This window comes from Balaenoptera acutorostrata, chromosome 15 (assembly GCF_949987535.1).
Source record: "Balaenoptera acutorostrata chromosome 15, mBalAcu1.1, whole genome shotgun sequence".
Classification (NCBI taxonomy): Eukaryota; Metazoa; Chordata; class Mammalia; order Artiodactyla; family Balaenopteridae; genus Balaenoptera; species Balaenoptera acutorostrata.
This window is the reverse complement of record NC_080078.1, coordinates 78,574,762-78,588,475: the sequence shown is the minus strand read 5'-3', so window position 1 is coordinate 78,588,475 and position 13,714 is coordinate 78,574,762. Positions and strand designations below refer to the sequence as shown.

General features: G+C 44.5%; 1 protein-coding gene across 4 annotated transcripts in view; it reads left to right on the top strand.

Moving 5' to 3' along the window:
* The first annotated feature begins 254 nt into the window (after nucleotides 1-254).
* The window catches only part of UBE2V1 (ubiquitin conjugating enzyme E2 V1), a 31,508-nt gene continuing 18,048 nt past the window's right edge, over nucleotides 255-13,714 (top strand). For 2 of the 4 annotated variants that reach the window (XM_007185307.2, XM_007185305.2), the window contains exon 1: nucleotides 255-378. In XM_007185307.2, the coding sequence (XP_007185369.1) occupies nucleotides 357-378 (22 nt within the window). In that variant the 5' untranslated portion in view covers nucleotides 255-356. Of the gene's footprint in view, nucleotides 379-546; nucleotides 689-3,488; nucleotides 3,697-13,714 lie in introns of those variants that run through there. The other 2 variants (XM_007185306.2, XM_057528487.1) reach the window with 2 other exon arrangements.

Genomic DNA, 13,714 nt, shown 5'->3' with positions numbered 1-13,714 from the left:
AGATTATATTCCATTATAGGTTGTGACAATAGGCGCTTTTTTAAAGCTTTCTTTTCTTTTTCTTTCACAGTCACACCCTTCCAAGTCTGATCAACCTTGCCCTCCCCACCAAGCACCTCAATACCTCCCTCGCACCAGAGCCTGGAGGGCCTTGCAGGTTGCTGGGCCCTCACGCACGCAAACATTTCCTCTCTCTAAAAGGGCAGGAAAAAATACCTTCCCGGCAACGGGTCGCGCAGTCTGCGGAGCGGGTGTCAGCGGAGGCGTCTGCGTGTGCGCACACGCATGCGCAGAAGAGCCCGGAGAACGGGTGGGGGGTGAAGAAGGGGCCGGCCTTTGAGCGACAGCGACGCAAGATGGCAGCCACCACGGGCTCGGGTGAGCGGGGGCGCCGGACCCGGCCGGCCGAGGGGGCATGGGCTCGGGCCGGGGGCCGGGGACCCGCGAAGGCCCTTGCTGCGGGGCTAGGGCCTCTGCGATGCCTCTGTCCCCTGGGCCCCGTGGCGGCGACCCAGGCGGCCTGAGTGGGGAGGAGGAGCAGGCGGTGGCCGGAAGCACGGGCGGGGGCCTGAGGGGCCTGTGGGGCCTGTGGGCGGCGCGGCGAGGCCCAGAGGCTCCCCCGGGCGGCGTGAGGGCCCTGCTGAGAGGAAGGGCCGGGTCCCGCGGCGCTGCGGATCGGCCAGAGCGGGTGAGGGGCGAGCCCAGAGGCACTCCCGAGGAGACCGGGGCTGGCGGCTCTTTAGGGGAGATCGAGGGGTTCCCTAGAGAACGAGGAGGCGCCCCAAAATGGATGGAAGTCCTTTATTTGGGTGATGGGTGTCTGGGTGGGGGGAGGAGCCTTGGGATGTCCGTTTGGCGGGGACTTCGGAGAAGCCCCTCAGGATGGATGAAGGAAGAAAACAGCATCCTGAGGGGTGACTGAGAGGATCCCCCATTGATAAAGGGCAGGGCTCCAGTGTTAGTTTGGGGGATTGGGTTAGGTGAGGAAATTTTTATGTTGATTAGAAAGGGGGAGTCTTGGGGTGGCTGCTTTGGGGGGGATGAAGGGCATCTCCATAGGATACGTGAGAAGGGGAAAGGGATTTCTCAGATTCCAGAGGGATTTGGTTGGAGCAGCTGAAAGTGAAATGACCCCATCGTTACCAGGCCCCTAGTTGAGGAGATAGATGTTAGGTTTTAGGAGGCAAGCTCCGAGTAGGGCGGTTAGTGGAAGCTTGCAACACTGGGTGAAGAACAGATGAGTTGGGAGCCCTGGAGGTGTCTGTCTGGGGAAGGGAGCCCCATGCAGTGGGTGAGAGTGGGAAAAGGTCAGGTTTCAGAGATGTTCTTTTTAGAGAAGAAAAATCTCCTTTGTTGGGTGAGGGGAGCGTACCCTAGGAGTGTCTGTTTTACGGAGACTGTCTCTCTCCCACTCCTTCGGGTGTTGGTAACATATGGGAGTTCAGCTCAGAAGTTCCCCAGTGGCTGGATGGGTTATGGGGAGAGGAACAAATAAAATGGGAAGTCTTGGGTGACTGGAGAAGAAAGCTGAGGTGCAAGAGGGAAGGAGGGGGCTACACTGTGGGCCAGGGGGAGTTCTTTCAGGCCCTGGTAGGTGAAGGGAAGGAGCATTGATTTTGAGACTGGATTCACTGCTCTGTCTTCCTGAGATGCACCAGAGGATCAAAGCCTGAAGGATCTGTTTCAGAGCTAACACAGCTGGGCATCAGGGGATGGACTCAGATGGCCTTCTGGAAGAGGCAGGGTGATGATTGTCTGGGGAAGGTCCCGCAGAGGGGCTGATGAGGCCAGAGGGTCAGATTCTGGACGTGCAGAATTTGGGAGTAACAGAGTGTCCCCCTTTTGGTGAGGAGGGTGTCCCCTGAGGTGCCTGGCAGTGAAATTGGCCAGTGAAGTCCTCCCAGATGAGGTGACAGTGGGTGATGTCTGATGGAGGAAACGAACAGGACCACCTGCCTGGGTACTGAAATCCTGCAGCTGTTTAAGGCCGCAGCAGCGCTGTTAGGAGAGGGTTGGTGACCCAAAGCGAGCAGGGTGAGGGGGGTCTGTCTTTCCAGGATGTTACTCCTCCAGTATCCCAAGGGGCCATCTTTGTTTGATTGTTAGAGTGGGAATAGAAGGAATTGGAAGTAGGAGATCTGACTGAAGTCACCTACCCCAAGCTGCCTTTTACACTGAAAGCAGCGGGGTCTTCCTGGAGGATGAGGAAACCACACATCTTTTTCCTAGGGTTGGTTTCAGTTGGAACAGTGCTGAGTCAGTTCATTTACCAAGAGACTGCCACAGACATTCTCAGAAGAGAGAGGCTGAGTCAGGCCAGACTGCTGTGGGAAACATCTCACGAGAATAACACCCCTGCCAGGTTGCTCCGAACAGGGGGTACACTGTGCCTGCAGCAGCCAGCGTTGTGGTGGCTTCGCAGCTCAGCCCCTTGGCAATCACTTGAGATTGGCTACCTATAATCCGGTTTAACAGCTCCTTAATTCTAACTTCTTGAAGCCCTGCCAGTTGAAGAGTGCTTCATAAATGCTGTGGTGGTCAGATAAACCATCGTCAGCTGCTGTCTAGTGGCATACAAGAGCACTTGGCATGGTTTAGATAACATGGAAGAGGTTTTGAGGTGCCTTCAAATGGGCTTCCCAGAACTCCTTTGTCTGTTTATTCAGCAGGTATTTATTAAGAATTTGCTGTGTCCCATTGTGAATAGTGAACAAGATGGACATGGCCCCTGTCCTTGAGGAGCTTCTATTCAAGTCAGGGAGAAGCCCATTAAAGGAGTAAATAATTAAGATTTCAGATAACAGTAAACGCTGTGAAGGAAATTGTGTGATGTAGTATCTGGAGAGGTGGTCAGGGAAGGCTTCTCCAAGAGCGGGTATTTGAACTGAGACAAATGATGGAAGGAGCCAACAGTGTGTGTCACAGGCAGGGGACGGGGAGACTGAGTGGAAAGGCCCTGTGGCAGGACTGAGCTTGGCATGTTGAAAGAACAAGCTAAAGGCCTCCGTGTGCAAGGGAGGCTTGTTAAAGAGATGAGTTGGAGAGAGATGAGTTTGGATTTTATTCAGTGTGGAAGAAAGCCATTGCACAAGTACCTGGTCTGAAGTAGACGTTCAGTAAATGTGTGTTGAATGAATGAATGAGAGTCTTAAAAAGAGAGGAATGACAAGATCTGACCAGTGCTCCCAGGCAGTGAGAGGAGTGCAGAGTGCTAAGGGAGGGAGCAGAAAGATCATATTTGGGCTAAACTAAAATGAGTGTACAGGCCTCTGTGCTTTCTAACCCTGAGAAGTCTTTCAGGTGTGGTCAGGGGCCCTGAAGCCTTCCTTAGACAGGTTTAGAACAAACCTCTTGATTAATCTGTGCCCCTGGTTGCCAGGAAACAGCTGTGAAGCCTTTGAGTTCCTGTAAGGGCTGAACTTAGTTTTTTGTGGTCACTGCTTTCAACACTTGGTGACAACAGCTTCCCACCTCCTTTGCTTCTGCAGTGTGTGATTTCCTCATAGATCTTAGAGGGTGGAACTGTGGAAAACCCACTGGAATCCTCAGGATGCTCGTGTTGTGACAGGTGACTTCCTCCTGCCTTGGCCAGGATTGCAGGGCCTCAAAGAGTAGCCCTTGGCTGCCAGATCTTTCCTCTCACCCAGCATCCCACAGGCTGCCCTGACAGTAAACCAGAAACGGAGTGCCAGCAAAGTAAGCCCTTTACATTTTAAATTTGCATACGTTGGAGTGGCCGCATACACTCACTCGTCTTACAAACGTTTAACCAAATGGGCAGTGGAGGTTACGTAGTCTTCCATTCCATTCAAGGGAGTTGCCTAGAAAGAGCTGGAGCTGGCAGATGAGAACCTGTAGTCTCTTAGCTGGTCTCGTTCCCGTGTGTCTCACTGTGTGAGCATCTTGTTGTGCCGGTTGTAGCTAAGTGCCTTCCGTACAACATGGGCCCTGCTTTCAAGAGAACTTCTTCATGTTGTACTCAGCTGAAGAAACAGCAGTCTGCTCTAGTGATGGAGGGGAAACACTTTGTTGGGCCACTACAATCTATTGTTCCTCTTATGGATTGCCAGGGTCAATTTGATGATCATGATTTTCCCTTTCACAATAACTTTAAAACCACCCTCTTCCCCCCACCATATTCTCTTGCTCCCTCCCTCCCTCTCACCTGAAGTGTAGCTCTACAGTAGTTTGATAAATGTAGAATAGAAAATGTAAAGTCAGAAATCCTTTCTTTCTTTCTTTCTTTTTTTTTAAAGAGTAGACACCTTTATTTATCTGTTTATTTTTGGCTGCATTGGGTCTTTGTTGCTGCGCGCGGGCTTTCTCTAGTTGCAGTGCTCGGGCTTCTCATTGCGATGGCTTCTCTCGTTACAGAGCAAGGGCTCTAGGCGCATGGGCTTCAGTAGTTGCAGCATGCAGGCTCAGTAGTTGCAGCATGCGGGCTCAGTAGTTGCAGCTCGCAGGCTCAGTAGTTGTGGCTCACGGGCTTAGTTACTCCGCAGCATGGGGGATCTTCCCGGACCAGGGATCGAATCCGTGTCCCCTGCATTGGTAGGCGGATTCTTAACCACTGCGCCACCAGGGAAGTCCCAGGAATCCTCTCTTTAATTCTGAAAGGCCCCAGGGAAGTATAGAGCAGCACATTTGGTGAAGTAGAGATGTTAACACTGTTACTTTTATATTATGTATAGTGGTTTAGAGGTTTCCTAGTACTTCGATTTAACCTGCTATGTCATCTCATCCAACTCTCCACAACCTGGTGAGCTCACCAGGGGAAGTATTGGCCCCCCAATATTCCTGAGGGAGATTGGTGGCTGGCTGAGGAGTGGTGACACTAAGATTAGAGCCCAGGGGGTTTTGACTCCACTTCCTTCCCCAACCTGCTCCAGTGCCTTAGGAAGGAAATGGAAAGGCATGGATTCAGGCATGTGCTCTTCCTCAGTCTTGGCATGTTTAATCTTGATGAGAGAACAGGCTTTAATGAGAAGAGTCTGCCACCTGTAGCAGGAACTCTTTTTATAGCATCCCTGGCCACATTTTACCCATTCTGGGTAGTGTGCTGTCTACTGAGAGTGAAGGCCACTTCTTGCTCTTGCTTATACTTGACACTCAATAACTCAACACTTGTTGGGCTTAGGGCCCCCTCATGTCATGTACAAAGTCAGTCCTTGTCTTCATTGACATGCAAGCCCTTTAGACTTCTTTTTAAGCTGCACTTCTAAGGCTAACTATGGGTAGACACTGTATTAAATACATCATCTCGTTTCTGACAGCAACGCTTTGAAGCAGGTATCTATTGTGAAGGTGAGGAAACTGAGGCCCAGAGAGGAGAAATGACTTGCCTGAAGCTCAGAGCCAGTGACTTGCAAACCAGGGTACAGAACTGGGACAGCTCTGCTCCACGACATATGCCCTTGGCCATATTAGCATTTTTCCAGCCCCCCTTGCCTGTTCTCCAGCTAGGCATCTCGAGTTCCTTCAGCCATTGGCAGGTCTGTTGACATTCCTGCCTTGGTGGATTAGTTCTTTCATGGGTGGATACTAATGACACCAAGTATGATTCTTTCTTCATTGTCACGTTCACCCCGTACAAGTTCAGTAGGTGTAACCCCACAATAGATGCCAAATCCTCCTTCTCTCCATCGGCATTATTGTCGTTCTTGTCCTACCAGTACCACCTTTCTCTTGCCTAAAAGACTGCAAAAGCCTCCTGCTTCCAGTCTTGCCCTTTTCTAATCCATTCTCTATAGAGGAGGCAGAATGGTTTTTTACAGACAAGAAGACAGAAACTGCCACTCTCTGCAGAAAGCCCTTCCTGCTGCACTTAGAATAAAATCCATCTCTTTTCCATGGCCCACAGGGGCTTCCATGGTCTTGGCCTTGCCTACCCCTGAGCTCACGTGATATGCACACCTATACTCTTGTTCTTCCCCTTTTAGGAATGCTCTGCCTGCCTGTGACTGCCTGCTTCTCCTTCTTCAGGTCTCAGCTCTCCAGAAAGTCCATCCCTGCCCACCCCTTTCAATATAGTCTTCTCACTCATTACCACATCTCTGTTCTGTTCTAAAGTGCTTAACCTTATCTGAAGGTTTTTTATTTGTTTTTCCACATTTTCTGTGCCTTTCCAGTAGGGCAGGATTCTGTCTTGTTCTCTGCTATGTCCCTAGCACCCACATAGTCCCTGACATAGAGTAGGTGCTCAATAAATATTGAATGTTGCAGTGAATTAATCCAGGGTCTCATCTTGATGTAGCCAAATATATAAATTTGACATATTTGGAGATAGGGCAGAAGCAAAAGTGCCTGTTCAGCTTTTCAAAAAGGAAAGCTCTTGTCCTGATTAGTTGGTATTTATAGAGGGACTTTAGCATAGAATTAACTCTTTCTCTCCTTCCCTGACTGTCCTGAGACACTTACCACACCTTATTCTTTGTCTCCACCCCTTTCAGAGAAAATTTGATCTTTGACCTTGGTCACCCTAGCAGCAGAGAAACACAGGGTCTTGCATCTTGTCACCAGCTGTTTTTTGTCACATTGTCTGGACTGTAAAGAATGATAGATTGCCGCTGTTTCTTCCCCTAGATCAGTGATTCTCAAACTAGTATACATTAGCATCACCTGGGGGACTTGTTAGATTGCTGGGCTCCACCCTCAGTTTCAGATTCGTTAGTTCTATGGTGTAATGTAGTGTAGTGTTCTGGTGTGTGGCCTGAGAATTTACATTTCTAGCCAGTTCCCAGGTGATGTGTAGGCTGCAGGTCTGGGGACCATACTTGGAGAATCATTGTTGTATAGGAGAGAAGAAATATGCTCCTCTGGACAGGCCCTAACCAGGCACTCAGACTGCACTGCACTTGCCAGTTGCTCAGAAACAAAAGTTACCTGCCCCTGACTTTATGCCCACTTTTCAAGAACGTTTAATCCAGGTGCATCACCTTCCAGGCCTCCTTATTTTCAGAATGGTAGCAGCACCAGACTCCTAGCTTAGTTCACTGTCTTCCCTGAATGGGCAACCAAACCAGTTTCAACTAGCAGCTTTCTTTCCAGGAGAAACCTGTGAGGCTCTGCCATTTTAAATCAAGACTGAGGCCAGGCCAGGGTTTTCCAAGATTGGCATGCTGTAATAGCCGCTGCTTTGTGGCAATGTTTTTCCCAAAAAGATGTTTTAAAGGGCTTCAAAATCCTTTTTGTACCACAAATATTTTAATATGTTGCTGTGTTTCAAATTACTGCATTAAATGTTTTACTAGGACATGGTGTAAAACCTATCAAATATTCATACTTTTTTAACTTGGTTGTCATATTTTCTTTGTAATATCCTGCAGCTGCTGACTTTTCAGTTTATATTTAGCCAGGAGAAAAACTGGCTGACTTTTGATACTGACACAAATCCAGGAAAAATCCTTCTGGAAAGAAGAATTCTAAAGTAACAGGAACAAATGTTTTCTTTTTAAAAATCTTGTGTTACTGCGTTATTTTAGCACCTTGGTAGAGTTATCTTAACATTTTCATAGTTAACCTTTTAATAGTTATAGTTTATTAAGATTAACAAGAGTCCATTTTTACATCCTCTATATTGCCTCTTGAAGCTGTTCCTTCAGCTGCCTTTTAGGTGTCAGATTAACACACAAATTTTAGGAATCTTAAAATTTAGCTTGATTCAGTGGATTAAAGTGCCATAGGAAGAAAATATGTTAGAGTATCACTGAGTTTTTCTGATCTGTTATGCTTCTGGTTTTTGACATATATGGATTTAATTTTTAATATATTCACTGAAGTCTTTTGTTTAACGTATCATGATTTTGAGCTTATTCTCTCCATTTGGGGTGGAATGAAGTCCTCCCTGTGACTGATACACTCACAAGGTCTGCAGGAGCTCTGAACTCCACCAATATTTGGATTTATGTCCCTGGGGTAGCCCCTGAGGTTCTAGAACAAGGGTCATTTGGAGTTAAATGCTCTTGCTTTGTAGAAAATATTGATGTATTAACTTTGTATGCAGTTTCTAAATGGTTTGAAATATCAGTAACATGCTTTCATATATATTTTATGAAACAAAGTTCAATTTGTAATGAAGAATCCTTGACTTGTGTGGTTTGGGGAAAAAAACCAGTTTTCCCTCATTACAAAAAAGTTTTCTAAAAGTCTTGATCACACTTCATTAAAAAATTACTTATCAAATTTTAATTATCTCAAAACAAAGAACCTTAGGTATCTCAGTTATATGGATCAGTGTCCAGTATTTTGGCCACAGTAGACCATATGAGAGGTTACAGTAGGAAAGGAAGAGGTACTGCCTTTTCTTCAATCAGGAAACATTTATTGAGTACCATGACATGCCAGGTAGCATACCAGATTCTGGGGAGGTAGAATTGAATGAGTCACAACTCTAACTTGAGAAGCTCCAAGAGTGAGTCAGACAACAAAAAAAGAAAGAAAATGAAATTTAAAGAAAAGGGAAAGGTACAGCACAGACATTGTGTGAAGGTAAAGGAGCATGGGGTTGGGGGTAAGGGGGCTCTAAGAGGACCTCCGCAGACTGCCCAGCTCCGAATTGAAGATTTGTGTTTCTTCTTAAGATCATCATATTCAAAATTTAATGTATAACTTTTCTTGGGCTATTTGAAATCCATACTAAGCCCCTTTGATAATCTTATAATATTAGACTCCCTTTTAATAGTGCTATGAATGTTTCCCTGCTGTATTTCCAGAAATAAGCCAGAGTTCGAATTTTGTGACATTGAGCATTATTCATTCTGAAATAACATCCCTAGCTAACACCCGGCCACCCATTCATTCATTCAGCAAGCATTTGAGTACATGCTTTGGCAAAGCACTCTTTGACGTATTGGAAATTCAGCAGTGAACAAAACAGACGAAGTTTTACTCTCAGGGAGTTTATGTTCACATGGGAGAGACAGACAGTAAACAACTAATGAAGTGCAAGAGAATACATTTAAAATGTCAAGTGGTAATGATGCTGTGAAGAAAAATAAAGCAAGATAAGGGAATGGGAAGTTGGAGCTTAGATGAAGAATAAGGGAGCCAGCCAGCCATTCCCAGCTCGGGGACAGAGAATTCTGGGGTGAGGGAACATCAAGTGCAAAAGCAAAGTCAGGTTGCCTATTCAGGAACTTCAAAAAGGATGGTATGGCTGAAGGAGGGTGAGGAGCAAGGGAAAGGGTGGCAGGAAATGATGTTGGAGAAACAGGTAGGGCTCTGTAGGCGAGGTAAGGAGTTTGGATGCTAGTTGTAAGAGAAAGCCAGTGGAGGACTTTGAGAAGGGGAGTAATGGGATCTAACTTAACAGTGGTTGCAGTGGGAATGGTGAAGATGATTGTATTTGGGATATATTTGGAATTGGGTTAGATACGGGGTGTAAGAGAAAGATTTCTTATCATAACTCCAAGATTTCTAGCCAGAGAAATCTGTTTGTGCTATATACTGAGATCGAAGAGTGGGTACTTTTTGTTTTTTGAGGAGTGCAAGGGAGTTTTGTTTGGAATTGTTTTAAGTAGGAGAGGCCTATGAGGCATATAAACGGAGATGTGTAGAAGGCAGTTAGTTGGAAATATAAATTGGAGAGTTATTAAGCTTTCTTGGTCTGGGTAAAATCACTTGGGGAGTAGACAGGAAAGCAGCGGTCAGTAGTGGCAGCCAGTGTTTGGAGGTCAAGGAAGTGAGGCCGATCAACTAGTGAGGTATCAAGAGAGCCTGAGGCTAAGGGAAGAGAGTTACAGGAGGGAGTTATGGGTGCTGCTGGGAGCTCCAGGAACTTGAGGTGGGGACTGAGAATTGACCACAGGATTTGGCTAGAGGGTGCTGCTTGGTGCCCCTGACAAGAGCAGTTTGGGTGAGTGACTAGGTAGAAAAGCCTGATTGGAGTAGGTGCAAGTAGAGTGAAGAATTGCAAACAAGGGGTCTAGACAGCCCTTTTGAGATTTTTTGCTAAAAATGAACAAAGAAATGAGATGGTAGCTAGAAGGGGATATGGGATCAAGTGAGAGTTTTTGTTTTTTATACTATGATGGATAATATAGTGCCGATGAAGGGATTCAATCTCTGTCCCAGGTATTACACAAAGTGCTTTTATAGGTTTTACCTCATTGGTTCTTCCTCACCACTTATAGAGGCAAGGAGTATCGGGATCCCTGTCACGCTGAGGGTCATGGGTAACTTGGCGTAGTCACCCAGCTAGATTGCTGGAAAGTTGCAGAGCGTGGATTTGCGCCTAGGTTGCTGGTCTTAACCCTCTGCTGAGAGATTATAGAATTTTCTCTAAATTATACTCTGATTCTTATTTGTGGGAGGTAACTTCACCATTACTCTGACCAGCCTTTTTAAAATAGAGTGGTCGGGACTTCCCTGGCAGTCCAGTGGTTGAGACTTCGCCTTCCAGTGCAGGGATAGCTAAGATCCCACATGCCTCGCAGCCAAAAAAACCAAAACATAAAACAGAAGCAGTATAGTAACAAATTCAATAAAGACTTTTAAAATGGTCCACATCAAAAAAAAAAATCTTAAAAAAAAAAAATAATAGAGTGGTCAACCAGGTATCCTTACGTTTGTGATTCTACTTCCGTCGCATCTAAAGATTGTTTATGTGAGTATACACGTACGGGGAAGCATGGGTTGACTTTGTGTTTATCTTTTATAAAATGGAGTGTGCATACCTTTTTATCCTTTGCTCAGTTTTTTTATTTTTCAACGAATATTTATCTAAAGACTACCATGTAAAGGCCAGTTGTTTTAATTTTTGTTTATAAAAATGGGAACCATCACCCCAGTCATACAAATTAATATGTGCTGCCTTAAATCTCTTTTAACATCCCACCTACCTCAGCTTATAAGAAGTTCGATAACTTGTGCCGTTGTCACAAGTATTTGCTCTAAGCAAATGCTTCTGGCTTTGTATCCTGAGATGTTGGTAGTAACACATCCCTAACCTGGCCTCTAATCCTTCAGCCCATCCTGAACATTACCTGGGAGATTTGCCTTATCTCTTGCCCTGCTCAGAGCCTTTTGCAGCTCCCCACTAATTACCCTCAGGATAAAGTCCTCTTAGTAACATGGCCCCACCTCTTTAGCTTTCATAAAATTCAGAGGGGTATATGACCCCTCAAAGATTAAGAAACGTCCTGTGATTATATTTCTCTCATACGTTCTAATACTGTTTTGTTTTATTGAACTTTGTATGTGTATCTTGTTTCCATAGTGAGACTTTATACTCTGATTGGGAGGCTCCTGTTTTTATTTCTTTCATATCCCCAATAAGGTCTAGCATGGTGTTGGATAAGTGTTTGATAATTATTGTACTGAAAGAAAGTGTGTGTACATATATATTACTAACAAATTTATGGGTAGGGAAATTTTGACAAACAGGTAACAAGCGTAGCTAACATTTTAAAAAATTGCAGTCCTGAAATGTGTGGATTTTGCTTGTAAAGGTGAAATGAGCTCAGTTTTACACACATTAAACATGGTGAACCCTAGATGGTTCCTTACTAGATAGAGTTCAGTATACCAGCTAACCAGATGGTTCCTTACTAGATAGAGTTCAGTATACCAGCTAACCAGGTGCTAATCAGCCACTTCTATTTAAATATCAAAAAAAGCTAAATGAATCACTGCATAATTTGTAAATTTTTGCAGTTCCTGATTTCTGCTAGCTGTAGTTATTCCCCAGACTTCGCTTTTAATCAATTTTTGAGTGAAAATAAAAGTTTATGGCTTAGGAAAAATGAATTAAAAAGTAACAGTCCTCTTTAAAAGCTATCCAGGGACTTCCCTGGTGGCGCAGTGGTTAAGAATCTGCCTGCCAGTGCAGGGGACACGGGTTCGATCCCTGGTCCAGGAAGATCCCACATGCCATGGAGCAACTAAGCCCATGCGCCACAACTACTGAACCTGTGTGCCGCAACTACTGAAGCCTGTGTGCCTAGAGCCCATGCTCCGCAACAAGCGAAGCCACCGCAATGAGAAACCCGCGCACCGCAACAAAGAGTACCCCCGCTCGCCACAACTAGAGAAAGCCGGCATGCAGCAACAAAGACCCAATGCAGCCAAAAATAATAATAAATAAACAAACAAATAAATAAATAATTTTTTAAAATAAAATGAAAAAAAAAAGCTATCCACTTTGTGGACTTAAATTCTTTGACGTTTTGCTAAATAAAGGTTAACTGAGTACTTAACTGCCCAATGCCAGATTACAACGTTTATCAACCTTTCCTTACCCTTACCCTCAGAGGGTTTAAAATATCCTCTGAGCTAAACCTAGGATATTAGGGCTCAAAGGGATTTTTGAGAACAATTAGGTGACCTCGGATGTTGCAAAGTGGTGTCCCATAAGCAGAATCTGACCCACAGACATTTGGCCAGAGCAGAGGAGTGACTGTCCCCTTTAGACAGGACGTGTATTCTCCAGCTCACCTCAGTTCTTAACACTTCCTGTTGTTTTGAGCCAGACATTAAAGAAATCTGCAAAGCCATACCAGTCTCCTCACTAGTTTAATTTTGTTCTTTGAAAAATATAGTTATATGTTATTTATCTTAACACATAATGGTTGGTTGTGGTTAGTTGTAAATGAATTAAATATTTTTATAATTTCTCAGTTTTAATTTTCTAATTTGGTCAATATCAATTGTTATAACCCACATAAACAAAGGCTCTTGGAAGTCTTCAATAATTTTTAAGAGTGTAAAAGGGTCTTGAGACCAAAAAAGCTGAGAACTGCTATTCAAATGGAATAAATGCTTATCATAATTAATCAATATATAGTACAATTATTCTGGTATTCATATGTATATCCCAACTCCTGCTTGGAATATTTCTAGACTGCCTAATAGATGCTGGCCAATCCAGAGTTTTTCATTTATTAAGCTGTTTTGATGCCTGTTTTATAATTGAATCAAATTGAATCATCCTGTAATGTCACTACGGAAGTAACAACAAAAAGCTGACTTTGTCCTCTGTGGTGCTCATTTACTGTTCCAAATACTAACCTAAAATAAGTTTAAGTGACTTATTTTTTGTTGTTGTTCAGTTGTGTATATGAGCTTTGCATGCTTTGTTTTTAAGTAATTAAATGTCTAATCCAATGGAAATACCTGTTGGAAGTGCAAGATTCATTACTAATATAATATTTTCCCCTACTTCAGAAGTAAAAAAATCAAGCATCAGAAAGATATAACTTGAATTCACTACCTGTTTTGAAACTAATAGCAATGAGCTTGTGATATTTGGATTAAGATTTCCTAATCAGGGGGACTTCCCTGGCGGTGCAGCAGTTAAGACTCTGTGCTTCCAGTGCAGGGGGCGTGGGTTCGTTGCCTGGTCGGGAAACTATGATCCCACATGCCGCGAAGCGTGGCCAAAAAATTAAAAAAAAAAAAAAAAAGATTTCCTAATCAGACCTGGTTGTTAGATGAAGAGGAAACATTTCCACCTATAAAGATGTTCTTTGCTAAAGTTTAAAAGAGGAACAGTTACACCTGAAATAATCCAACCTGATTTAAAGATCTGACACAAAAAATAGCACATTTGGGGGAATTCCCTGGCGGTTCAGTGGTCAGGACTTGGCGCTTTCACTGCTGGGACCCCGGGTTCAATCCCTGGTTGGGGAACTAAGATCCTGCATCCGAGGAGCAGCAAAAAAAGACAAAAAAAGAAAAGAAAAAAAAGCACATTTTTTATCTTGCCAAAGAGAGTAAC